This window comes from Canis lupus, chromosome 33 (assembly GCF_048164855.1).
Source record: "Canis lupus baileyi chromosome 33, mCanLup2.hap1, whole genome shotgun sequence".
NCBI lineage: Eukaryota > Metazoa > Chordata > Mammalia > Carnivora > Canidae > Canis > Canis lupus.
Genome location: NC_132870.1, coordinates 3,044,909 through 3,071,010, shown reverse-complemented (window position 1 = coordinate 3,071,010; position 26,102 = coordinate 3,044,909). Strand labels below are relative to the sequence as shown.

At 44.2% G+C, this 26,102-nt stretch overlaps 1 protein-coding gene and 1 pseudogene across 5 annotated transcripts in view; one reads left to right on the top strand and one right to left on the bottom strand.

Moving 5' to 3' along the window:
* The window catches only part of ANXA3 (annexin A3), a 43,444-nt gene extending 21,575 nt beyond the window's left edge, over positions 1-21,869 (bottom strand). Inside the window, exons 1-7 of one of the 5 annotated variants that reach the window (XM_072810119.1) lie at positions 21,789-21,869; positions 21,465-21,650; positions 20,142-20,220; positions 17,920-17,971; positions 8,168-8,255; positions 5,207-5,301; positions 2,322-2,435 (exon numbers count right to left, since the gene is read on the bottom strand). In XM_072810119.1, the coding sequence (XP_072666220.1) occupies positions 2,322-2,435; positions 5,207-5,301; positions 8,168-8,255; positions 17,920-17,934 (312 nt within the window). In that variant the 5' untranslated portion in view covers positions 17,935-17,971; positions 20,142-20,220; positions 21,465-21,650; positions 21,789-21,869. Of the gene's footprint in view, positions 1-2,321; positions 2,436-5,206; positions 5,302-8,167; positions 8,256-17,919; positions 17,972-20,141; positions 20,221-20,572; positions 20,642-21,206; positions 21,372-21,464; positions 21,651-21,788 lie in introns of those variants that run through there. The other 4 variants (XM_072810122.1, XM_072810120.1, XM_072810121.1 and 1 more) reach the window with 4 other exon arrangements.
* Positions 21,444-26,097, top strand: LOC140623649 (coiled-coil-helix-coiled-coil-helix domain-containing protein 2 pseudogene; annotated as a pseudogene).
* The last annotated feature ends 5 nt before the right edge of the window (positions 26,098-26,102 follow it).

The following is a 26,102-nucleotide window of genomic DNA, read 5'->3' as shown; positions in this document are numbered from 1 at the left end:
AGGTTCACAGCAAAATTGAATGGACCTCATCTCTTACTTTCCTTGTTCAGTAATAGAACCCTCAATTTTTAACTAGCACATAGCTACCCAAATAGATACTGTATTACTCAGCTTCCCTTAGAACCATGTTTATTCATATAACTAAGTGATAATCAATAGAATATATGTAAAGTACCACATACAATTTCTGAGAGTCCTCAAAGAGAGAAAATGAACTCTTCTTTGTCTCTGTCTTTTTAGCTGACTGGGATAAAGATTCAATGCCCAGATCTTGAGTTGCCATCTTTAGCCAACAAGTGCAATCTACAGGTTGAAGATGGTAAAACCTCAAGATTGAAGGAATCTGATTCTCTGATAATGATAGTGCTACGACACCCAGCTCTGGACTGCTTCACTATGGATTTCTTTTGCATAAGAGAGAAATTTTTCTAATCCTTGTTGGTGAATCTCATCCTATGATTACATCTGCTAAACTGTCCCCGACAAGGCAGCCATAGAAATGTGCTGCTCAGATTTCATTTTAAGAGAATCTGCTGCAAATAAGGTAGTTGGTCCATAGACTCCAACTGCCATAGCTTTGGATCTGCCCCACAGTTTGCCAAGAAGTCATGCTCCCTCCAAGCTGCTCTCAGCAAGTTACCGAACATGGAAGAAGTACCAGAGCTGGGTCATTTCTGCCCCACTTGGGACTTCTCCAAAGGGCAATCTTTGCTCAGGAGCTCCCCATTGGCCTGCCACAACTTTCTCAGAGCTCTATATGGAAGCTCTTCCTATCTGAGCCTACTTCCTTCCCTCCCTCTCTCCTTTTATGTGTGTCAGAGACCTGTATTACCATCTGAAGCTTCACCCAACCTATTCTGCTCTGTCTCCTCTTTATCCTTCATAAGATTTCCCCCCGGTAGTCTCTTGTGTATTTCATTCCATCTTGCCATCTGCTTCTTGGGGGCCCATATCTCTTCCAAGGAAGAGAAAGTCCTATCTCTGATAAGGAGTTAGAATACAGCTTATTCCTTGGACCTAGACTCCTTCCTGCCTCTTGTTCTTGTCAACACATTTGTTGAGTACCTACTTCATTGCAGGTTTTCCTCTTGGAACAGAAGATACAGACCAAGACTGATGAGGTTCCCAACTGTGATAGAGATTTGCCTTTTAATTGAATGGACAAAAAAATAAAAAAACAAATAAGTGGGGGGGGGACAAGCTAACTTTAGATGGTAATAGGTGCAATTAAGAAAATAAAACGGAGTGAATTGATAGAAAATATATGGAGGGAAAACATTCCAGATAGAAAGAACATCATATATAAAGACCTCAAGGTAGGAATAAACTTAGAATGTTCAAGCAGCAGAGAGAAGGCCAGTGTAGCTATAGAGTTGAATTGAGGAGAGAGGGAGGAGAGGGTGTGGTGGGCAGTTTAATGGAACTTTACCAACGTGGCTAGGCTTCAATCCTCAGTTATGCAATCAAATACAATCTAGGTGCTGCTATGAAGGTATTTTGTAGATGTAACTAAAATCCATTATTGTCTTTAAGCAAGGGAGATCATATTAGACATTTTAGGTGGGCCCAATTTAGTTAGTTAAAAGGCCTTAAGAGCAGAGCTCAGGCTTCTCTGAAGAAAAAATTCTACTTGTGGGCAGCAGCTCCAGCTTTGCTAAGAGTTCCAGCCTGCCCTTCCTGACAACCTGCCCAACAGATTTTAGATGTGCATAGTAAGATCCTTAATTAGGTAACAAATTTCTTGCAATAAATCTTGGTGAATGGATTCCAGTTGGGCAAAAATAGAGGCAAGGGACCAATGAGGAAGGCACTGATATTGTCCAGTCAAGAGATGGTCGTGGTTGAACTAGAAAGGTAGTAATGGGTTTTGAGAGACACACATACATTTCTGATAGATAGACTTGCAGACGTATTTAGGAGAAGAGCAAATGGACTTGCAGATAGATTTGGGGAGCTTTGAAGAGTGAGGGAAAGAAGGGATCAGAGGTAATCCTAGGTTTCTGACCTAAACAATGGGGTGGATGATGGTGCCATTTACTCTCTGTGACAACAAAGTAATAAATTTGACTCTTTGAGTCCAAAACCAAGGAAATGAAATTCGGATAAAGATGATATCCTTTCAGCCCAGGAACATTTGGGCTCAAGGTTCCACAATCGTCCCCCATTTCAGGATTGTTCTACCACTTGGGTAGCACAGCATCAGAATGACATCCAAGTCTATCCTATTTACACCCATATCTCAAGTGTGCACTGGAAGTAAATCATTATTCTTGATGACATAGTCGAATCTTAGGCAGAAATGGTTCATATTGGGCTCATACCTTCATGGATTTCTTCAGCTGTTTTGCATCAAACACAGCTGGAGGAGTCACAAGGGCCACCATAAGTTGCTTAAAGTGGCCAGAGAGATCACCCTTCAAATCATCTTTCAGTTCCTAAAATAAAAAACCCCAAAGAGGAAAGCATGAAGTACTTTTCCTTTTTCTTTCTTTAAAGTCACATCATGAAAGATAAACAAATATATCAATTCAGACAAAAACATGCCAATTCACAGGGAATAGAGAAATGGTGAAATATTTCTAAGCATATCACTGCATTTTGTGATTGCTTCCAAAATGTTCTGTTTTATAGGTTTTTGGAAGGAAAGCCAGTGGAGGAGGTTACACAGGTGCCACAGATAGGAACTGTGTATCAAAATGCAATTCCCAGGCCCCAGATGCTCTCAATACTTGAGTTGGGGTGGAGGAAGAAGAAGAGGAAGAGGAGCCCTATAAATCACACCCAGCTTCATGAGTAGATGCTTCTCAATGACTGCCAAAGAGCCCTGGAGAGAAAAGGGAAGGAAGTACAGTGCCTGGTCACCTGCCTCTGCTAAGTGTGTGAGACCAGGAGTCATCAAAGCAGTTTTCTGGCAACAACAGCAAGGAAAACCGTAAATATAATGGGGCTGGCATTGCTTCTTATTGTCCTTTGTCCCTGTTTCACACATTATATATGTACAGTCCGTTTCCTCTGCTTGAAGGCAGGCAACATGGTTATTTTCAATATTCAAAGGAGCATTATTGAATTATTATTTTTCTTGCTCTTGATTATTTTCAGCTCTGAGACAGAGGCTGGCAGCCTCCCAGATCGCTATGACAATGTGCTACATCCCAACATCTACTATGCCACTGGGGGGCTTGGCGGGGGGCGGCAGGCAAAACAAATGAGATAGAGCCAAGTGTCAATAGTTCTGCTTTCATTACCAGAGGGAGTTTCCTCTCTAAATGCTAAACTCTACTGCCATCTTCCTCAATCCAGGACTTTCCAGCTGAATCTGACTCCACACATTCTCATTCCATCCCACTGTGAGAAATGGTGTCACCGTTCACCTCATCCTTCCTCCGTATTTGGAAATCCTGAAAGGCCAACGTATCATTCGTGTCCTCTAGACACGAGTGTTGTGTGTTGTCAGGAAGCTTGGCAATTAATTTAATTTGACAGATGTGTATTGGGCATCTGCTCTGAGCTAAGCATTTAAAGGTGAGTGATGATGGGGGGACACAGGGCTAGCTGAGGACAAAGCACACTGACAAGTCCTTGAAACAAGGAGAGTGACATTCCTCTACAGACTCAACTGCCTCGATGTTCATACTTTGCTAAGGGCGGAAGGCAATCTTAGCCAGACCCCCAGGACCTGTAAGACTACTTTAACATATAAAAATTCCTTTAGAAATTTCCCCTTAACTCTAAACGCCCAAGACATGTGTTGACAATCATCCTCCAAGCACATGGCCCACCGGTACACATCTGAAGGGTCTCGTGACTCAGGCTTTATTAGACAGTAGTAAGTGACCTTTCTCCAACAATGCTGGTCCCCTCAAGGCCCTGGAAACCGTGCTTCCAGAATTCCTTAGAGAGTACGCTATCCCCAAGCCCTTCCCGCTCCCAGGTGTATAATCAGCCACCCCTCACAGGCCCCAGACAGCAGCTCTTCCTGCCCACGGGTCCTGTCCCCAGGCTTTCATAAAACCACCATTTTGCACCAAAGATGTCTCAAGAATTCTTTCTTGGTCATCGGCTCCGGACCTCAGACCTCACTCCACCAAACCTCACCTATATTCCAAAACTTTATCAAGTGAGACACAGTCTTTACTCCTAGGATATTATGCCCTAATAGGAAAACCAAAAAACCAAAAACACTGTCTCGGTTCTCACCTGGTCTCAACAGCCTGACTGCTTTCTGTTACCACTCTTTCCCTTCCACAGTTTGTGAGCCACAGAAGTTAAAATAATCTTTCAAAAATGTAAATCAGTTTCTAGTACTCCCTTGCTTACAGACTTCCAATGATTCCCTATCATTCTTGGAATAAAACCTAAACTCTGTACGAAGACCCCATGGCCCAGCATAGTCTAACCCTCTCCAACCCCATCTCTTCCATCTACTCCCCTTAGGCTCTGTACTCCTGCCATATTAGAAGTCTGTCTGTTTTTTACATATTCTCAGCTTGTTTTTGCCTCAGGGGTTTTGCATGTGCTGTGCCTTCTGTCTGAAATGCTCTTCCCCAGATCCAGAGTGATACTCGACTCCTCACACAGAATAGTTTATTACTGAACAAATATACCATGTGGAAAAACCACAAACGTTCTTGCACAGTTCTTGTATAGTTTCTGCTACTTAGTAAATTTTCATTTGCTGAATAAATCAAATCTACAACTACAAAGGTATTTTAAAGTCAGAAGAGAAATCAAAGATGATCTAAGACAGGGTCTATCAGATAATTGGCCAGATAATTCTTTTGCTGTGTGGTCCATCTTGTGCATCACAGGATCTTTAGCAGTATCCCTGACCTCCCCCCACTGATTCCAAAAACATCCCCCTCTCTCTCTCTCTCTCTCTCTCGCTCCAGGTGTGATAATCAAAGATATTGCCAAATATCCCTTGGGGAGCAGAATCATTCCAGTTTAAAGCCTCTGGTCTAGGACAACCCTCCTTATTCAACAGGTGAAAAAATTAAGGCCTAGGCAGATCAAATAACATAAGCAAGCCCATTCAGCCTGTTAAGGGCCAAACCAGGACTCAAACTCCAGGCTACTGACTGGATACACAAGGTACTTTCTGTTATACTCGGCCTGAAACAAAAGATCCGTGGGTGTAATCACGCAGGAGCATCCCTGACCCATAGTGATTAGCTCTTTACTGGCTGTTATGTTAATCAAATTGTACCTTCCCATATGCTGCTTGATATTCCCGAACAATCAGCTGGCGCTGTGCATTCGTCCTTTCAGTCAGAATGCTGATGAGCGTTTTCTCTTCGGTTCCTAAATGAAACGAAAGTGATTTTACTCACCATCAACCCAAAGATGCTTAATATCTGTTGTGAACAAAAGAAAACGTGATGAATCGTTTGAAACCAATGCACAGAGGAAGGGAAGAATTTGGGTTGAATTCATTCTCCTTCTCTTTCCTCTGTCACTCGTCTCTCATTCTATGTTCCCTTATCAATGACATCACTACAGATACAGTCATCTAACCAAAACTCCTGGCTGTCATCCTGTACTCCTTTCTTTTCTTCCCTCCCTACATTGTAGCAATCATCTGCATTTCTTGAATCTGTCCTCGTCTCTGCCCCTGTGTACACATCGTATTTCACCTAGAAACTTCAACAGCCTCCTGATTTGGCCACCTTACAATTCATATCATACATTACTGCCTCACTAAATTCTCTAAAATGTGCCTGATCATGTCAATCCCTTGGCTGAAATCCTAATGGCTCTCTATAACCTTCAGGATGAAGCTCGAGCCCCTTAGCTCATACACCTGCTCATCAGGGTCTAGCTCCTGCCTTAAGTCTCTGTTCTAATTTTCTACCCCTTCTCTGCATCTGTATGCCCTTTGCCCCTAGACTTCAACAGTAACTACTACTACTGGCAGCTGCATGAAGTTTGCATGCTAGGAGGTTTTTCACCTCTTAGTTTTGTACATGCTCAAGACCAAAAATTAAAACAAGCTGCCTCATGGTTCAGAGACTGGATCTGACACATCCCTAATGCAAATACCATTATGACACCTGGCTCTGGACTGAGAACACATCAGTAATGGGCCTCATAAGCATCTCAAATCAGGTCTGCAACCCAAAATGCAAAAGTTTGTGAAGAAACATAATATTAAGAAAAGAAATAGAATGTAAGACTATTATTTCATTCAATTTGACATTAGCCTCATGGAACAGTCTACTCAACATTGAGCATAAGTAGGGAAGGCATAGAGATAAATGAAGAAATAACTGCCATTTAAAGACAGAAAAATATAAACCCAAACAGACAGAAATAAGAGAATATTATACTGATATAAAACCCCTAAGAGTATATTTCATGGAATTGACAAACTGACCCTAAAATTCAGAGTGGAGGGCAAAGGGCCAAGAAAAGCTTTCCTCTTGCTAGACACTAATCATAAAATTAGAATAGTAATTATGACAATGTGGTATTGAGATAGGATAGGCAAACAGACCAATGGAGCATAACAGAGCAGAAACATAGAGAAACTTTCAAGATGAAAGCAGCATTACAAATCAGTGTGCAAAAGATGTGTTATTTGATAAATTGTGCTGGGACAATCAACTGGCCACAGGAGATAAAATAAAATTAGATACCTTTAAATAACTTACACAAGCATTAATTCCAGGTAGACTGAAAATCTCAAAGTGAAAATTAAGATTGTAAAACTTTGGGGAGAAAATACAGGAGAATATCTTTATGAGCTCATTACAAAAAAAATACATAGGAAAAATACTGGCAAATCTGATTTCACTGAAATTTAAAATTTCTATGCAATATAAGTCATATAACCAATGTTAAAAGAAAAACACAGACTGGGAGAAGATATTTTCATGGATTGTAATTTTTTTTTACATTTGTACCCAGAATTTGCAAAAAACAATCTTGCCAATCATGAAGAAGACAATCCAAGATATGAAGACATAATTCACTGAAGGAGCAAATGAACAAGAAAGGAGGAGACTGCAGTATCAGTCATGGTGGATAAGGAGGAGAGAGGAAGCAAACACACCTACAGGATGAGATACAACTGTAGACCTACTCAACTGGGAATCAGAATAGTGTGACCTTAGCAAGTACTGGTGAGAATAGGGAGCATGGGTAAGTCTCATGTACTGTCGGGAGGAATGCTCACTTGCATAGTCATTTCAGACAGCAGTTTGGCAAAATTTCTAGTTAATTTGAAGGTGGACACCTTCAACCTAGAAATTCCATTTGTTATATTCTAAAGAAATGCTAGCAAACAACAAGACATAAGCAGAAATGTTCAATGCAGCATTTTTATATAATAGAAAAAATTGTAGGCAATTTACATGTTCCATCAATATCCCATCTTATAATAACTCAATAGACTACTATGAAAGTAAAGTTAATGAAATATAGCTAAACAGAGCAACATGGAAAAATTTAAAAACAAAATGTTAAGGGATAAAAAGAAGATGCAGAAGAACGTCCTTACAACACACAGTATCATTCCAGTTTATACTGTTAGAGACCGTGCAAAACAATATGTACGTACACATGTAGTTAAGGAACTAAAAGTTTAAAAAAAAAAAAAAAAGGAACTAAAAGTTTCATGGGAATAAACTCTACTTTAGGATGGTGTTTTATCCCTAGGAAATGGGGTGGGAAAGAGGTCCAGGAAGAATCAGCAGGAATGTTATCTATAATAATGTATTATGATGATCACTCCTGTTGGTACCAGTGATGGTGATATACTATTTCATAGGAAGTAAAACGTGGCAAATATTAAGATTTAATAAAACTCGGTGCCTTATGCATTTTTCCTCCTTATTTCACAATTTTTATTTATTTATTTTTTAGAGGGGGTCAAGGAGGGGCAGAGGGTGAGGAAGAGAGAATCTTAAGCAGGTTCCACATCCAGTGTGGAGCCTGACACAGGCCTTGATCTCAAGACCCCAAGCTCATGACCTGAGCTGAAATCAAGACTCAGATGCTTAATCCAATGAGCCACCCAGGCACCCCACTACTTCACAGTTTTTAAAAGTCCCTTATAATTTCTCTAGTCAAGTAAGCCAACTTGGGCAAACTGAACCAATGCGCTTTTAAATTCTAATTTTCCTGATTGGCTTCAACATGAAGAGAGGAATTGCGAAGCAGTACTCACCAATTCCTCTGATTGCTTTGCGAATGGCTTCAGCATCCACTGATGGGCTGAAGCCCGGGTAATCGTGCATTGTCCCTCGGTGTCCACCCTGGAAGGAAATATTTGAAAGTGCCACTAGTTCGAAATGACCTCTTGGTTGGCATTTGCACATGCATGCTAGAAGCACAACCCATAATTTGTGACATTTTCTTTCCCTTAAGGAGTCAAGGTTCAAGAGACTCTCCTGTTCCCAGACATGCAGGCAATATGACATTTGCCACATATACAAAGAGGCCTCTCCTTCCCCCCTCTTGTGTAACAAATTAGAAATACAAAACATTTATTCTCTAAAGCAATAAATTGTGTTAATCCCAGTGACTCTGAAGAATATTTGTTTTAAAGAGGCATCTACATGAAAGCAATTAGAAAGCGAGAATTTCCTGTATCATTGTTTTCAAGTGATAACTCAAAGCTCTTCACTGCACTTCACACAGAAGCAACTGCGGTTTACAGACTTCAGGATGGTTTTTTTTTTTTTTTTTTTTTTAGGATGTTTTAGTTAATGCTGACCATTGTCCTTAGGGAACCCTACACCAAAGGATCCACAATGAAAACCCCATTAGGACTGCCTGTTCTTGAGCTTTGTTTAACAGGTGTGCAGCTGCAGCTGATAAATTCCCTTTTGAAAGCTCCGTTGACATAGATCTTCAGGAACAGTATGGAAATGAAAAGTGCCATGATACTAATTTTAAACACACAAATTAGTAACATGTCAGTAAGCTGGGAAAGACCATCTTATGAAGAATAAAATATCTCAAAACTGGTTAGGAAACTATAGAACAACCACAAAGGTGCTGAGACAAATACAAGTGAACATGAATTTATACGGCATTTCCTACTCTTGGAATAAGAACATGTTTCTACAGTAATATTGTTTTCTTTCTAAACTGATTTTCCTACCCTGCTACTGAACAATATTGGCTCTGCTGTCTTGTGCTTATATGGCTTCATTTAGGCTCTCTTGAAGTGTTTAATATTTTCATGACAGGACATTATCTTGTCACATTAAAGTGAATGGAAAACAAATGTTCTGGCACAGTAAAAAATGATAATCTGCTGATTCAATAGATTAAGTTGAACAATTTGCTCCAATACAACCAAAATAGAGAGCTTGAATTCTATAAGAATGATTATAACAGTTCAGAAACTAGTTGTAAATGTGTCTGATCTAAAGGCACCTGTAAGAAATCAGTCACTTCCACATAATCTTCAGAGAATCCTTTCTCTGAGGCTTAACAAATATTTTACGGATTCACAGAGTCAATTGGCTTCCTTTCATTTCCATCCATCTCGGAACTTTTGTGTTGATTTATTTGTCCACCTTATGTGTCTGGCGTTTTAAAAGAACCACCACAATATTAGAGCATTTAAGTGCTTCATGCCTAGAACCACGCAAGACACTTCATATGGGTTAGTGTAATCTGCACAACAGCCCCGATGAGTAAGAGCAACCCATTTCACATGTAAAACACCAAGGTTCAGGAAGATTGGAGAATTTGCTCAAGCCCACATAAGCTAGGTAGGCAGTAAAATCTGTATTTGAATGCAATCATGACCATTCCAGCCCACTCCTAGTCTTCCTTGAATTGTAGTGTCTGTACCCAGGGGAATTCTTTAAAATGCATGTGAATCAAATCCCGCATTAGACATATTGAACACGTTCTTCAGAAATAAGGTGTTAAGGTGGTCTCTATATGTTTAAGAAGTTCCTTGGTGATTTTGTGCTACCCAGGCATTTACATGGTTGCTGCTAAATCCAAGAAGACAAAATTGCAGTCAGATTCCAACTGCTCATGAAAAAGATTTCCATTCTAGCCATGACCTTCACTGCCCTCTACTACCTACACATCAAAATATGCTAAATTCCAATGCGCAAAATTAGAGAAGGTTGAAATTCCCAGTGTGTTATGTAATTTGCCACCTAGTAAGAATTAAATGGGCAGGAACTGTTTGTTTAATTAAAAGAAAAAAGCCACACATACACACACGTACACACACCCCAGTTTGAAAAATGGCTTGGAAATTCTGAAGCAGAATCTTGATGAAAATTTTAAGACTGTTTCAGTTATTTAAATAAACAGTATTATTCGTTTGATAGACTTGGTTACCCAGAATATTCAAAAATATTTACATGAACTATGAAAGAAAATCTTATAGTAAAGAAATGAATAGAATATTTTATTTGTTTATTTTTAAAGATTTTATTTATTAATTCATGAAAGACACACAGAGAAAGAGAGAGGCAGAGACACAGGCAGAGGGAGAAGCAGGCTCCATGCAGGGAGCCCGACGTGGGACTCGATCCCGGGTCTCCAGGATCACACCTTGGGCCAAAGGCAGGCGCTAAACTGCTGAGCCACCCAGGGGCTGCCCATGAATAGAATCTTTTAAACTAGCACACGCCAGGCTCTGAACAAAGGGCTTTATAGACAACCTATTTCAGTCTTACCATGACCTTAACAAAGTAGATTTTATTATTCTCATTTAAAATGGAAAAAACTCGATTTCAGAGAAATTATTTGCTTAATATGGCTCTGCTACTAGGGATGGCCTGAGAATGCGAACCCACCTGCTTGTGTCTAAAACGCCCTGTGCTCTCTATCATATCACAATGCTTCACAGGATTCCACACTAGTGGTTCTTGAAGTATAGATACTGGGTCAGCCATGTCAGCATTACCTGGGAACTTGTCAGACATGCAAATTCTCGGGTCCCATCCAAGTCTTAATGAAATGACAGCTCTGGGGCCAAGACTCAGGATCTGTGTTTTAACAAGCCCTCCAGAGGATTCTAATGCATGCTCAAGTTTGAGAACTGCTGCTCTATTCCATTCTCAGCTGCCCAGAAAACCAAAGCAAAATGAGTAAATAAGTCATAGATTCTTTTATGGGAGGTGGAAGAAGAATTTGATGATGAGCTCATTGTTTCAGGAATGCTGGCATTTTTACAGACAAAACTATTTGCATGGCCTGCTTCATTGCAGGCTTCCTTCTTTAACACTTAAATTACTAATCAAAGCTTGACCTCCTCTTTTTGCACTAACCCTAACACCCTAACAAAGTGTCATGCTAGTGTAGGACACAAATACTTAGCAAAGTTTTATTTTTCCAAAAAAAAAATTACGTTTGATCGGATGTCCATCTGCATCCCTTAACCACTTGGTTGCTTTCCTTTTCTCAAACGTGACCTTCAGATGCCCCCAAAGGGACAATGATCCTGAAACCAGTTGGAAAATAAATTAAAGCAAGGAATGTCTAAATTAAAGGGGGAGGGGACTAACAGGAGCTCTTGACATTAATAATTGTTGTTATTTGCAGTGCCTGGGCGCCTCGGTCAGTTGAGTGTCTGACTATTGGTTTTAGCTCAGAGTCCCAAGATGAGCCCTGCATCAGGCTTCCCTCTCAGCGAGAAGTCTGCTTGGGATTCCTTCCCTCTTCCTTTCCCCCCACCCCTGCTCCTCCCTCTACCCTCTGGGTGGTTCAACAGTTGAGCACCTGGGCCTTCAGCCCAGGGCGTGATCCCAGAGTCCCAGGATAGAGTCCCGCATCAGGCTTCCTACGGAGAGCCTGCTTCTCCCTCTGCCTGTGTCTCTGCCTCTCTCTCTCTTTCTCTCTCTCTGTATCTCATGAATAAATAAATAAATTATATCTTTTTTTAAAAATAATAAGAAAATAAAATTTCTCTTTCTCTGTATTTCCAGAGCCTAAAACAGTGTTTGGCACACAGTAGATCTTAATAAATATTTGTTGAATGAGTAAGTGAATAAAAAATGCTTCCTTGGGCAGCCCCAGTGGCATGGCGGTTTAGCGCTGCCTTTGGCCTGGGGTGTGATCCTGGAGACCCGGGATCGAGTCCCACATTGAGCTCCCTGCATGGAGCCTGCTTCTCCCTCTCCCTGTGTCTCTGCCTCTCTCTCTTCCTTCTTCTCTGTGTCTCTCATGAATAAAAAAAAAATGCTTTCTTATTCTGAGTCTTGCTTCCTTTGATAATTCTCAAATGCCACTTCCAGACTTTTCAGAGCTCCATGACACACTTCAAAAACCTGATTAATGCATTCTTCTTTTGTAAATGCTGTTCAGATGGGGCTGTCACTACTTCTATTTAGACAGGGCTCCAGAACCTAGGTGAAGTATTTAATCAAACACGAATGGTTAAAAATGAAAGGAGCAAAGATCTGATGATGCAGGCAGGGGCAGACTTGAAAATTTTCTGTCCTTTTAACTACTCTCTTCTATTTTGTGTGAAACCTCTATGTCTGTATTAATCGTACTGCTCAGTGCTAAAATACTTGCATTTTCCAACTGCTCTGCATCCACCAAAATATAGGCATTCAAGAGAATCAAATTATACCTCCTCCCCTTCACATTCCTTGCTCTCAATCTAAAACTTTTTCCTCTTTGCCTCTGATTTACCAGGCTTTTTCAATAGCTACTCATTAGATTTGGCAAGTTATACTTTTTATTATGATTAAATGTGAAAGAGGGGCCCTATACTTTCATGAGTGAGTTGGGGCCAGGGAGTGGCAAAGGATAGCTCTTTAACACTTAGTCCATTCAGTCCTAGGAAGCCTCTCTCTTCTGGATCAGATTGGACAGTTTTTTTCTAGACTCTGTCATGAAACAAAGCTCTACTGTTTTGATTTGAAATCCGGATTTTACCTGTTTTTCATTAACTTCCTGCAGAGGGCCATTTTTGCAGCTACCAATATTTATCTAAATAAGCTTTGGGGAACATGGTTTAAAACACATACCCGACTGGAAGGTGCAATCATGTTGAAGAGCACCTAATGAGGCCTGATGCCCATTCTCCTTGGGATGTGAAAAGTCTAGCTCAATAAAAATAGTTATAGAGCCAAATGTTCCAGCCCTGAGATGTGGTAGGCAGGGACACCAGAGGAGAAGGTCAACACAACCACATGCATGTAACACAGGTGTCCTTCCCACACATGTTTTAGATTTGCATGATTAGGAAAAGCAAACACATCAGGAAAGAAATGTGTGATGGGATGTTTCCATCAAAACAAGACATTTGAACTTGACAGGATTCTAACCAACTTCTTGTACCCAAGACCAGTAGCATCATATGCCCAGGACTGATGCCATCCATAGAAGAGAAATGGAAAGGCATGACCTTCCCAAATTCTCTCTCACATTAGCACATTTCGCCTTTCCTGGGAGTTCTGCTGATGTCATTATTTCACATTACACAGCAGAAATGGGACCATTGTGTCCTCGTGGGTCAAAGTGCACCAATCTTGTTCCCAGGAAAGAAAGGAAAGATCAGGTGGGGAAGGAAAGTTGTGCTCTCTTTCTCATCAAGAGCACATTTTCAGGGATTAGTCTTTCCTATTAGGAAGTTTCCACCCTAACTAAGTCTTCCCCAACTTTTCCACTATCAGCATCCCTTTAGGGCAGCCTGGGTGGCTTAGGATTTTAGCACTGCCTCAGCCCAGCATGGAATCCTGGAGACCAGGGATTGAGTCCCACATTGGGCTCCCTGCATGGGGCCTGCTTCTCCCTCTGCTTCTCCCTGTGCCTCTGTCTCTCTCTCTGTCTCTCATAAATAAATAAATAAAATCTTAAAAAAAACAAAGAATCCCTTTAAGTATTTCTTCTTCATAGACCCCAAGTTTTGAGTGATTCTATCTGCTAATCTGTATTTATTACAAAACATTTACCCAATGTTACTTATTATTAAAGATAGTAAGTTCCAAGCAGAGGTTCTGATCAGCACAAGGTAACCAGTGCCTGAGTGTTAATATAATCTTAGTAAAAAAAAAAAAAAAAAAAAAAAAAGGACTATGATATTTTAAAATTCTGTGCAGCTTCAGTGTGAGTTATACATGTATGGTACAATAAAGAATATTTCTAGTCTTTGCCCTGGCTTCCTGGAACAGAGCCTCTAAACTATCGGTATTTCCTGATAGGGGTGTCTTTATTTTTTAAAGATTTTATTTTTTTAATTTTTATTTATTTATGATAGTCACACAGAGAGAGAGAGAGAGAGGCAGAGACACAGGCAGAGGGAGAAGCAGGCTCCATGCACCGGGAGCCCGACGTGGGATTCGATTCCGGGTCTCCAGGATCAAGCCCTGGGCCAAAGGCAGGCACCTAACCGCTGCGCCACCCAGGGATCCCTAGGAGTGTCTTTATTATGCTAACAAGGGACTCATGGCAGACTTCTAGGTAGGTGTAGGATGGAGATGTTTGGTAGTTTGGGAGATGAAGGAGACTGGAGATTAAGTTCAGTCCTGTGGCCAGTGATTTAATCAATCACACCGATGTAATGAAATCCCAGTAAAAACTCTGGATTGAGGTTTGGAGGGATCCCTGGCTGGTGGACACATGATGTGCAGGGAGGGTGATGTGATCCATCCTGACTCCAGAGGGACAGGGCCTTTCCAGACCTTGTTCTATGTGTAGGTAGACTTTATTTAAAAAAAAAAAGAAAAAAGTAATCGTAAATACTGCACTTTCAATGAATTCGGATTTGTTCTAGACAATTACTGAAGATGAGAGGGTCATGAAAATCCTCAAATGTATGGGTCAGAAGAGCAAGTGGCTCTGAGATTTGCAGCTGATGTCTGAAGTAAGGGCCAAACTCTTAAACCTGTGGAGTTTAACTCCACATGGTTAGTGTCTGAATTGTACTGCAGCATACCCGCCTGAAGCGGGAACAGAGTATTCGGTCTTTATATATAAGTATCCAAACCCATAGAATGTACCACAGCAAGAGTGAACTGTAGTGTAAAGTGTGGGCCCTGGAGACTATGATGAGTTAGTGTAGGTTCATCAGTTGCAAGAAATGTACCCCTCTGGAGGGGGATGCTGATAATGGGGAACCCTATGCGTGTGTCTAAGCATGGAGTTTATAGGAAATCTCTGTACCCTTGCTAAAGGGTAAAGGGAACCTAAAACTGCTCTAAAAGATACTGCAAATAGGAATGGTCAGAAAGAATCTATTTGGGGAAAATCCATCTGTTTTCAGATGGCTCAGAGACAGCCTCCAATGGGGAGGAAGATGTTGATCTATAATAAAATCGGGCCCAGGAGTTAGGCAGAAGCTCCTTTACTAAAACAGTTGCAGGGATGTTAATTAGTATGGGATATGCCTTTAAATAACATATGGAAATCATAACGATTAAAACTCAGCATTCTCTGAGTGCTCACTATGTGCCAGGCACTGTTAATGCATTTTACACGATCTGGGTTAATTGTTACAAGCACTAAATGATGTTGGTACTATTGTTATACCCACTTACAGGTGAAATAACAGAGACAGCGAGAGACTAGGTTACTTGCTCCAGGTCATATCCAAGAGCCTGCCTTTTAACCAATTAGAGAGTCAAGAAAAGAAGACCTGAGATTGTGGCTGGACTGTCTTCCTTCTTCCAGGAGAGCCCAATGCAGCAGGTACCTGCTGCTTTAAGTGTTTAACTACCCTTTTGATGAACTCTTTTAAGACAAAGTTTGTAGGCATCACATTTGTGTAAAGTTACATTTTTGTAAAATGTCTTTTATCCCTTGGTTCCAGAGTGGCTCTCCATTCCCTCTCCTGATTTATAAAGTTTGGAGTGGGGAAGGGAAATATATAACAAGTTAAGATGTTATAACAGTTCATAATGATTACGGTGATTATGAGTTTGGAAAAATTTTCGTAGGGGGGCACGTGGGTGGTTCAGCGGTTGAGCGTCCGCCTTCAGCTCAGGTCGTGATCCCAGGGTGCTGGGAACAAGTCCTGAGTCAGGCTCCCTGCGGAGAGCCTGCTTCTCCCTCTGCCTGTGTCTCTCATGGATAAATAAATAAAATCTTTAAAAAAAGAAAAATTTTAGTAGGATAATAAAAATACTTAGTGAGGATTCAAACAAATGGTAAAAGGAAGTTAGGAAATGGCCAAGGAGCAAAGGGCCTGGAACATTTGCTTGAGAAAGCCAGTACCCTGGGAGGCACATATGGGGAAGACATTGCTATGCCACCTTAACAAAAAGTCCGCTGCAGCTGCGCTGGTGGGACGGGCGCCCCGCGACGGAGGCGGTCAGAGCCGCTCCAGCTCCGGATGCAGAGGAGCAGGACACACAGCCCCGGGCCAGGAAGCCGAAGCCTCACAACCCAAACTCAACAACCGCTACAACAACGGCTGGTTCGCCCCAAGACGGTGGGCGTGGAGCCCAGGGCCGATGGCGAGGGTCTAACTGTGCTCACTAAGTGGAGACCCGGCCAGTGGAAACTACCTGCCACCTCCCACGTGCAGGCCGCCACCAGCGGGAACGCGGGGCCACTCTCAGCGGCATCAGGTACCCAGTCCTGGAGACCGAGGACCGCCCAGATGTGCGCAGGACAAGAGGCTGGCCCCGCCACCCCCAGGGCTCCTAAGCACCTGCCTGCCACTTCCAAGGCAACAGCCACAGCAACCCCTACACCTGTCATGCTCCTTAGACGTCCTAATTTGTAGGTTTCCCGAGTGCCTGCCATGGACCGAAGGGCAACCTACAGGGGCCCTTGGTCCAAAGAGCACAAAGCGATAAGGTATCAGGGTTTCTCATCAGCGGTTAAGTAGGAGAACAACATGCCTGACCAGAGATATATGCAACATCTCCGGAGGAAATAGTTATGCCACACAGATTGTTGACTCCTCTGAAGCAATGAGAGGGCTGCAACATCTAGCATACACAGACCTAGGAAACCAGCTCTTCCTGATCTTCACCCGCAATGTACTACAACAGCAGCCAAAGGCTTCTCTCTTGACCACATCACTCCAATAAACTCACCATCCCCTGGGAACAACAAACTGATCTAGAGTTTTGGTGAAAAGCACGGACTTACTTGATTGCTTATTTGTGTTTAGGTGTGATGTGCTTTTGTGTATAAGAGGGCAAAAGAGAACAGAATAGGTACAGAAATCTCAGGGGTGCTTTTTAAATTATGGGAACAACAACAAAAACATGTGCATAAAAGGAAGTTGACCACATTAACCATTTTTGAGCCTAAGTTCAGCAGTGGTGAGAAAATTCACATTATTGTGAAACAGATCTCCGGAACTTTTTCATTGTGCAGAACTGAAATTCTTTACTCATTAAGCAAACAAATCCCTTTCAGTCTCTGGCAAACACAACCCTATTCTTAGTCTCTAAGAATTTGACTTCTTTAGATGCCTCATATAATGGAATCATAGTATTTTGTCTTTTTATTACCGGTTTATATGCAGTTAAGTAGATCAATATTTTTCTTTTAGGCTTTTGGTTGTGTCATGGTTGTAACTGTCTTTCCTACTCCGCGATACTTTTTAACATTCACCCATATTTCATCTCTTTCATTTCAGTATTTTATCCATCTGGAATGCATTTTAGTGTATGAAGGGGGAAGGAATACAGATTTATTTTTACCCAAATGGCTAGAAATTTCCCTAACATTATTTATCGAATAAGCCATCTTTTCCTAATATGAAATTAAATATTATCATATAAACTCCCAAATCACCTACTGAATTTACTCTGTTATTAACCTCTGCTTCAGTGTCATCACAAATTATTTTAAACATGTACCTCTACAATACCTGTTTATATTTTATTATTTTTAGACATCCCCTAGCTTTTTTGGAACGTTATATTTTCAAATCAACCTTTTATCAACTTTCAAAAAATTTTTTTAAGTTTTGACTTTCTGTATTTTGAGTTGACTAAATTACTGTATTATGAAGGCTTGAGTTTTACTTACCCAGATGGAAGCCATGATATCCCACCTTTGCTTGAGTTAAGATCACACTAACCTATTAAAAGAAAAAGATTACTAAACAGAATAAATATGGGATTCAGAATACAATAATCTCAGGATAGCCCTAATCTTTAGATTCTCCAGAAAACAGAAGTCAACATTCAAAGAGAAACCACCTCAGTAAGACAATGTGTCTCTAACATCAAACTAAGCAAACACTTACTGAGCACCTACTATATACAAGGGGCTGTGCTGGACATGGGAAGGGGTCAAAGCAAAAGAGAAAAAAATCCGTGTGCTTAAGAGGTTTACATACATGTTTCCTGGAAAGCAAATTCTTGACTCGTTTAAAAATCCAACAGAACTATGTTGATTCCTGAGTTCTTTTAACCAGGATAGATACCATCGTGGGGAACAACAACAGAAACAGAAATGGTCTCCCCTGACCCCATCCCCAAGCAAATTTTAGCTGGCTTCAATTCGATTCTGTGTGTTTGATTGTGTTATCTTCATTTACATTTTACAAGGCTCCAAGCCTACGCCTGTTACAAACAGACCTGCCTGCTCTTTGAGGAGGCAGCCTAGCTCCTGGTAGGCCACAGCGGTAAAAAGGGCAATTTTTAGGTGGAGCCCTATTGGGAACCCAGGCGCTTCTCATATGTAGACATTATCCAAACATGCTGGCATATCTCCAGGGTTGATTTAGAAGTGCAAGTTGCTCCCACCAATCCTGGGAACAAAATATTCTAAAAATTCAATGATAGCCCCAGAACAAAGTTCAGTAGGAAATTACACTAGTTGTCCCTGTTGATGGTTAGCCTGATTTTCTCAGGTCCTCTGTAGCCCAGGGCAGTGGGCTTTCTGGTTACCAGGTGTAACACCATATCCCTCTAGATACATAGTGGATAAAAGGTGTCACTACTTCTGATTTTGCCTCTTAAAGCCCAATTTCTTTGAGCTTTGGTTTCCGCATCAGTAGAAAGGGTAGCGAGGGGACTGCTCCTGGCATAGATTGAAATCCTATGTGTAATAATATCAGCTGGCATTTTGAGTTCTCACTATGTGCCAGGTAACATAAAAAGCACTGGGAGGCTAATTCCACAAGAGTTTTTGTCATGTTCGTTCATTGGGGCATAAAAGGCAGCAAAAAAATACTTATTGAATGAATGATTTACTGTAAGCTCACAACAGGCTAGGGAGCTAGGTGTCATCGATAACATCTCCACTTTGCACATAAAGAGGCTGGGCACAGGGATCCCTGGGTGGCGCAGCGGTTTAGTGCCTGCCTTTGGCCCAGGGCGCGATCCTGGAGACCCGGGATCGAATCCCACGTCGGGCTCCCGGTGCATGGAGCCTGCTTCTCCCTCTGCCTGTGTCTCTGCCTCTCTCTCTCTCTCTCTGTGAGACTATCATAAATAAGTAAAAATTAAAAATAAAAAAAAGAGGCTGGGCACAGAGACGGTAGCAACGATGTTCCAACCAGCCACACAGCAGGTGAGTGTCCCCCTACTGAGTCTGGACAGTCACACTCCACAGGTGTGACATTAACTCCCCTGCGTCTGCCTTAGCAGGTGCCTGTCCCACACCGCCGCAGCTGATGTTCAATATGGGATGATCTGGGAGACTCTGTAAATTATTAATAATTATTACTGACTTCAATTGTAAGAGGTAAAGAAATCCCTGCACAGCGGAGGCCAAGGGACCTAACAACAGAACTTTGAACATCCTTCTCAGGAAGGGGTTTGAACATCTACATCATTTCCTTTACTCCATCTTCCCTCCCTATTTCTTAGCAGATGGCTCTGCACCAGCCCCACGGCTCTGAGAACAAGTGTCTGGGTTTCTTGTCACCTTGAAAGTCCCTTTCTTGTCCCTCTGAGGTTTTCTGCCTTCATAGGGCCCAGGGTGAGATCTTTGGAGAACGATGTTTTAATGAGTCACATCTTTGTGATGTCGATAAAACAAGGTGTAAAGACGGCTGTCCGTCCTCAAGGGCAGTCTTTTTTTTTTTTTTTTTTTTTTTTTTTTATTTATTTATGATAGAGAGAGAGAGAGGCAGAGACACAGGCAGAGGGAGCAGCAGGCTCCATGCAGGACTCGATCCCGGGTCTCCAGGATCACACCTGGGCCGAAGGCAGGTGCTAACCGCTGCGCCACCCGGGGATCCCCCAAGGGCGGTCTTGAAGTCGGGGCAGAGCGACAAAGCCCGGGGAGGGGGCACTGACCCCGGCTGCGCTGCGATCGGAGGAAAGGCGAGTCTTTGCAAGGAGGAGTGAAGTCGCTCCGTTTACTCCCTTCTTCCGCCTCCAAAAAATGAAACAGGTGAACTGAAATGAACGGTCTCCGGGCAGGGGAGAAAAGGCGCACGAGGGCGGGTGCGGTTCCCAGGCCCCGGCTCCGAGCTCGGAGCTCGGCAGCGGCCCCGCCCGGGACCCCGGGACCCCGGGGCGGTTCCGACCCAGAGCGCGGCGCCGGCCGCGAGGGCAAAGACCAGGGCGCGGGCGCTCCCGCCGCTACGGACCCTCCCGGGCGCCGCCCTTCCGCTGCCCCGCGCCGGGGGCCCCCGCCCTGCAGCCCCGCGGGAGTGGAGGGGAGCGGCCCCCCCACCCCATCACCCACCCCCCACCCCCCACCCCGGCGGGGCCGCAGCTCGTACCTGGGGTGCTGCAGTCCGTGGGGCGCTCGGCGACGGCCGCACCCCTGCCCCCCGCCCCCGCCCACCTGCCCCCCCGCCCCTGCCCCCGCCCCATATCCCCGCCCCCTGCCCCCGCCCCATATCCCCGCTCCCTGCCCCTGCCCCCGCCCACCTGCCCCCGCCCCTCCCTCCTCCCTCCGCCCTGCCCCCGCACCCCCCGCCCCCGCACCCCCCGCACCCCTGTCCCCGCCCACCTGCCCCCGCCCCCGCCCCTCCCGCCTCCACCCTCCCTGCCCCCCTGCCCCCGCCCCTCCCTCCTCCACCCGCCCTGCCCCCGCACCCCCCGCCCCCGCACCCCCCGCACCCCTGTCCCCGCCCACCTGCCCCCGCCCCCCCGCCCCCTCCCGCCTCCACCCTCCCTGTCCCCCTGCCCCCGCCCCTCCCGCCTCCCCCCGCCTCCCCCCGCCCCTCCCCCCCGCGGTGCCCGAGCTCCCCCCGCCCCCTCCCCCCCGAAGCCGACTTCCTGGGGTCCAGCCCCTCCCTCGCGCTAGTTCCTCGCCGCGACTGCATCGCCCGCGTCCGCGCAGGCCCCGCGGCTTCCAGGCCCGCCCGGCTGCTCGGCCTGGACCCGGCGGCCACGGGGCCCCGCGCTCACCCCGGGGCAGGCGCGGTCGGGCTCCGCCGCCAGAACACGCCCCGGAGGGCCCGTGCAGCCGCCCCGGGAGGCAGACGCGGCCCCGGGTGTCCGAGACGCCGCCACGGCCCCGGAGCTCCTGCGAAGGCGTCGGAGGCCGGAACGTCGTGGAGAGAGGAAGCAATCGCCTTTGATTCGTACGGGGAGACCCGCGGGCGCGCCAGACCCTCCTCCCGACCCCCACCCCACCCCCACCCGCACCCCCATAACCTCTCTTACGCTTCTCTGACGTTTCGGACGCATCTTGCCAGCAGATGCAAAAGCAAATCAAAACGCAGCACAGGTGCTCCTGGGTCTGGTTCAAAGCTTTGGCGAGTCGAGGCGGAGATGCCCAGAGCGTGCCGGGGCCAGGAGCTCGGGCGGGGGCCCTCTGCGCCCCGTCTGCTCCCTCTCCGACGGCCTCTGCTAAAGAAATGCTCAAGATTATCCCCGGGTTTGCCCCATTCCCTCTCTTCTTTCGCTCAGCAAAAACAGGTGCTGATAATCGCGGCATTTGGTGACGGCCACGAGGCCTAAGAAGCACTTTGGAAAGCCAGGGGATACCTGCACCGGGACTGCCCCCGTCTCGGAAACGAGGAAATGTAGACACGGAGATTGAGTGACTTCAGCAAAGTCATACAGGGAGGAAGTGAGAGAACTAGATTTCTGAACCCGGGTAGTTTTGTCCTTCCTCTGCTAAGCTTATTGGCCGTCTAGTATGAGGATTTGAACCACCGAGGTGGGGAGATAACAAGGTGCAAGGGCATCCTAGGCATCTGGAATAACAAATCAAATGCAGGAGGCTAAAAACTAAAGCCCTGGTTGTGTTGAGGGAATTGTGGGTCGTTGTGTGTTGGAGGGAGTAGTAGAGAGCAGTAGAAGCTACCATTTATTGGGTATCAGGCATTGGACTTAGTGCCCCATCGCATCCCCTCTTTTATCCTCAAGGGAACTCTAGGGGATGCAATTTTTATCAAAATGTGCCGCAGAGGGAACAAGCTTAGAAAAGTCAAGTGATTTACCCAAAGCCACTTGACTAAAAAGTGTCATGACTGGGATTCAGCACTGGCCTCAGCCTTTGTGTACCTTTCCTCTGGGCAGGGCTGGATCTTGAATGACATACTTTAGGTATTTGGGCATATTTTAGCAGGAATAGGGAAGTACTGACAGTGTTTGAGGGAGACTGGCACAGAGATCTAATTTGTCCTCTAAAAACATAGCTATGCAGGTTCCAGAAACAATGAATCCGAAGAGAGAAGTGAAATTAAAATCCTATAGGGAGGGGCACCTCCTATAGGGTGGCTCAGTGGTTGAGCATCTATCTGCCTTGGGCTCAGGTCATGATCCCGGGATCCAGGGATCAAGTCCCACATCAGGCTTACCCTCACTGCAGGGAGCCTGCTTCTCCCTCTGCTTATGTCTCTGCTGCTCTCTCTGTATCTCACGAATAAATAAATAAAATCTTTAAAAAATATATAAAATAAAATCCTATAGGGAGACTCTAGAGTCTCTGCCGCTTGGGCTTCAAAAGTGAGGTGGAATTGGGACAATTGTGGGGTTTGGGTTGTTGCAAGTTGGATTTCACAGTCCAACAGCAGGCTCACCCGCTGCTGCACGCCGGCAGCCAGGTATTGTGGCCCAAATGGCAACCACTGCAGCTACCGGTGCTTTGCTTTTCACATTAGTGCAATGCAGTTAAAGGTGCAGTAGTCCACCATCAAGACAGTATGATTCTGGCACAGAAAACAGACAGATAGATCAATGGAACAGAACAGAGAACCCAGAATTGGACCCTCAACTCTATGGCCCACTCATCTTCAACAAAGCAGAAAAGACTATCCACTAGAAAAAGGACAGTCTCTTCAATAAATGGTGCTGGGAAAATTGGACAGCCACATGTGGCAGAATAAAACTGGACCATTTCCTCACACCATAAACAACAATAGACTCAAAATGGATGAAAGATCTAAATGTGAGACAAGAATCCATCAAAATCCTAGAGAACACAGGCAGCAACCTCTTTGACCTCAGCCATAGCAACTTCTTGCTAGACACATCCATGAAGGCAAGGGAAACAAAAGCAAACATGAACTCTTGGGACTTCATCAAGATAAGAAGCTTCTGCACAGCAAAGGAAACAGTCAACAGAACTCAAAGACAACCTGCAGAATGGGAGAAGATACTTGCAAATGACCTATCAGATAAAGGGCTAGTTTCCAAGATCTATAAAGAACTTGTTAAACTCAACACCAAAGAAACAATCCAATCATGAAATGGGCAAAAGACATGAACAGAAATCTCACAGAGGAAGACATACACATGGCCAACACGCACATGAGAAAATGCTCTGCATCACTTGCCATCAGGGAAATACAAATCAAAACCACAATGAGATACCACCTCACACCAGTGAGAATGGGGAAAATTAACAAAGCAGGAAACCACAAATGTTGGAGAGGATGTGGAGAAAAGGGAACCCTCTTGCACTGTTGGTGGGAATGTGAACCGGTGCAGCCACTCTGGAAAATATTACAAACTTTTAGATGCTGTGCTGCCCCGATTATCCATGCTGCATGGGAGCCCACCCCACGGCAGCTCCCACACGGCCCCTGCGGCCAGCCAGGCACCTCAGGTGAGAGCTGCGCCTAGACCAGCACCAGCAGCTCACCCGCAGACAGGGGCTCCACCACCTGCTGTTGGCCCACCTGGTACTGCACCCCAGCAGCCAGGTCTGGTGGTCCAAATGGCAACCACTGCAGCCGACTTGACTGTGGGCTCTGGTGTCAGGCACATGATAGGTCCTGCCATCCCCGGGGCTTCGGTGGAAGAAGTGATGCTGAGCCTTCAAGGCCTGACATCACTTACCAGGAGCCTCGGGGAACCCAGCCAGCATGCCAGCAGCAGCAGTTTGGCCCATGCCACTCTGAGATGAAACAGTTCCTGGGGTGTGCCCAGAACCAGGGTGACCTTAAGCTTTGTGAAGGTTTCAGCGACGTGCTCAGTGCAGATTTGCAAATGGATTAGCCTAATCAAGAAACTCAAATTGAGGATATGGAAAATCATCTCTCATGACCAAGTTAATTTAGCATAATAATTAATGGTGAAGATATAAAGTGTAAAACCACCAGTTAAACCTCTCTTTCATCATTAAATACAGACTTCTTCAGAATTGGAATGAAAAAGAGTGTTCTTAGTAAAGAAGTTCATAATGGTTTGAATTTGGGGCTGAGCAGATGTTTGTGTGCCTCTTTAAGTCACCTTTTGTGATGTTATCATTTGTGAATTAATTAGAATAAAGTGATTCCCCCCCCCCAAAAAAAAAGAAAAAAAACCAGTATGGAAGTTCTTCAAAGAGTTAAAAACAGGGCTGCATTACAACCCAGCAATTGCACTACTGGGTATTTACCCCAGAGATACAAATGTAGTGATCTGAAGGGGTACCTGCACCCCAATGTTTATAGCAGCAACAGCCAAATTGTGGAAGGAGCCAAAATGCCCTTCAACAGATGAATAGAGAAGATGGGATATATATATATATATATATATATATATATATATATATATATGCACAATGGAATATTATTCAGCCATCAAAATTTTGCCATTTGCAATGATGTGGATGAAACTATAGGATTCTTTTTGGAACTGTAGGATATTATGCTTAATGAAATTAGTCAATCAGAGAAAGACAATTATCATATGATTTCACTTATACGTGGAATTTAAGAAACAAAGCAGAGGATCATAGGGGAAGAGAGGAAAAAATAAAACAAGATGAAATCAGAGAGGGAGACAAACCATAAGAGACTCTTAATCTTAGGAAACAAACTGAGGGTTGCTGGAGGGGAGGGGGTGGAGGATGGAGTAACTGGGTGATGGACATTAAACAGGGCACGTGATGTAATGAGCCCTGGGTGATATATAAGACTGATGAACCACTGACCTCTACCTATGAAACCAAAAATACATTATATGTTAATTAATTGCATTTAAATAAAATTTAAAAAGGGGGGGGGGGCTGGGAACGACCTGACACAGAACGCCAAGAAGAGCACTTAGTCCGTTTGGTCTACTCTAACAGGCTACCACAGACTGAGTGGCTTTTTTTGTTGTTGTTCATGATAGAGAGAGAGAGAGAGAGGGGCAGAGACACAGGCAGAGGGAGAAGCAGGCTCCATGCACCTGGAGTCCGACATGTGACTCGATCCCGGGACTCGAGGATTACACCCTGGGCCGAAGGCAGGCACTAAACCACTGAGCCACCCAGGGATCCCCTGACTAAGTGGCTTATTAAGTAACAAAAGGCATTTCTCACAGTCCTGGGGGCTGGGAAGTCCAAGATCAAGGCTCCAGCAGGTTTCATGTCTGGTAAGGGCCCTCTTCCTGGTTTGAAGACAGTTGTCTTCTTGCTGTGCCTTCCATGGCCTAAAGGACAAGAGAGCTCTTTGGGGCCTTTTTTATAAGGGCGCAAATCCCATTCATGACAGCTCTGCCCTCATGATCTAATCACCCCAAAGGCCCCACCTCCAAATGCCATTGCTTTGTTAGGGTAGGATCGCAATGTATTAGTTTGGGGGAGATACATTCAGACCATAGCTAGCAGCTTACAACAACTCCCACAATCTCTTCTTAAAAAGTTACTATATAAGATTTTTAATCATGAGATATTTTAGAGATACCAACAAGAATAAATGACAGAATAATATTGACTACCTGTGTACTCATCACCCAGCTTTATCAGAGCTTAAATATTATGTTGTTTTCGTTTAGAATGTTTTTGAGATATTTTAAAAGGTAAATAGATACAACCGATGTTCCTTTTGTGCTCTTTCTGATCTATTTGCTTCCCTCTTTCTCCAGAGATAACCCAACAATAAA